At 61.9% G+C, this 1,098-nt stretch overlaps 1 protein-coding gene across 1 annotated transcript in view; it reads right to left on the bottom strand.

The window, feature by feature from the left end:
- The window catches only part of ADGRD1 (adhesion G protein-coupled receptor D1), a 124,002-nt gene that overhangs the window by 23,407 nt on the left and 99,497 nt on the right, over positions 1 to 1,098 (bottom strand). The window contains exons 17-18 of the mRNA XM_019668921.1: positions 858 to 969; positions 23 to 176 (exon numbers count right to left, since the gene is read on the bottom strand). Coding sequence (XP_019524466.1) covers positions 23 to 176; positions 858 to 969 — 266 coding nt within the window. The remainder of the gene's footprint in view (positions 1 to 22; positions 177 to 857; positions 970 to 1,098) is intronic.

The raw sequence follows: 1,098 nt of genomic DNA, 5'->3' as shown, positions 1-1,098 counted from the left end.
ACCCCATCCTAGCCCCACCTACCCCATCCTATCCCGTAGTAGTACAGGTGCTTGCTGTCCTCCGAGCCGAAGACCTTGATGACCATGCTGTAGAGATGCAGGCCCTCCACCAGCATCCACGCAAAGGCGCTCAGGAAGAAGAAGTGCAGGAGCATGGCCAGCACCTGGCACGGGACCTGGGGGCAGAGCAGAGGGGCAGCCGGTGAGACCTCCCTGGGCTGTCTCAGCCTCCCAGCATCCTTTTCTGGGGGCGTCTTCTGGCCACGTCTCCTCATTTTCTTCCTGGGAGTCATGGCCCCCTTTCTAGTCTGAGGGATTTGGGCACATGATTCAGGGGTCACCCGTCACTGCTCCATGCCCCCTCCCAGGCACAGTGATAGTGTGGGTTGGGGCCCGGCCAGTCAGCATAAACATCCTCATCCTCTGCAACAGGACTGGCTCAGGGGTCGGCACATGACTCATCTGGTCCAATGGGGTGGGTTCCAGGGTGGGCGGGGCCACCAGGGAGCGAGGTTTCCAGCCTCCCTCCAGACACAAGGACAGGCGCCTAGGGCTTTGGAAGTCATCTTGGCCCCAGGGTGGGGGTAGAGCTGGGAGGGTGGGACTGAGGGACAGAGGAAGCAGCCCTGTGACACGGCTTACACCCTGGGTTCTGGGACTTGCACTGGTCCACCTGATGGTGTTAGCTGGCTACACCTTCTACCTGGATGTTGAACAGAGGAAGCAGACCTGCACATCATCTTCTCTGTCTCTGGGGAGGAACCGTGGGCTTTCTGGGGGGATATGTCTGAATTCTGAGTTGAGGAATTCCAGCAAGCGGAGGAAGGGGAGCCCCGTGGGGCAGAGAAGAGACTCACTGTGCCCGGCTGGCAGTGGAAGCTGACAAGCAGCAGGACCTGGGCCACCAGGACCGCAAAGGACAGGTTGGCGTGGATGTGGTACCGCTGGTTCCGGATGGTGCTGACTGAGCTGAGGGCAGACAGGCAGGGGTGAGGCCCAGGCTCGGGCGGGCGCAGCGGAGGCCACTGCACACGCCTCCCAGAGCCCCTGCAGAGGCCTTTGTGAAGCCAGCCCAGGTGCCCTCCCTCCCGGCCCTGG

This window comes from Hipposideros armiger, unplaced genomic scaffold (genome assembly GCF_001890085.2).
Source record: "Hipposideros armiger isolate ML-2016 unplaced genomic scaffold, ASM189008v1 scaffold_544, whole genome shotgun sequence".
NCBI lineage: Eukaryota > Metazoa > Chordata > Mammalia > Chiroptera > Hipposideridae > Hipposideros > Hipposideros armiger.
The sequence above is the reverse complement of the archived record's forward strand: the minus strand, read 5'-3'. Positions and strand labels throughout refer to the sequence as shown.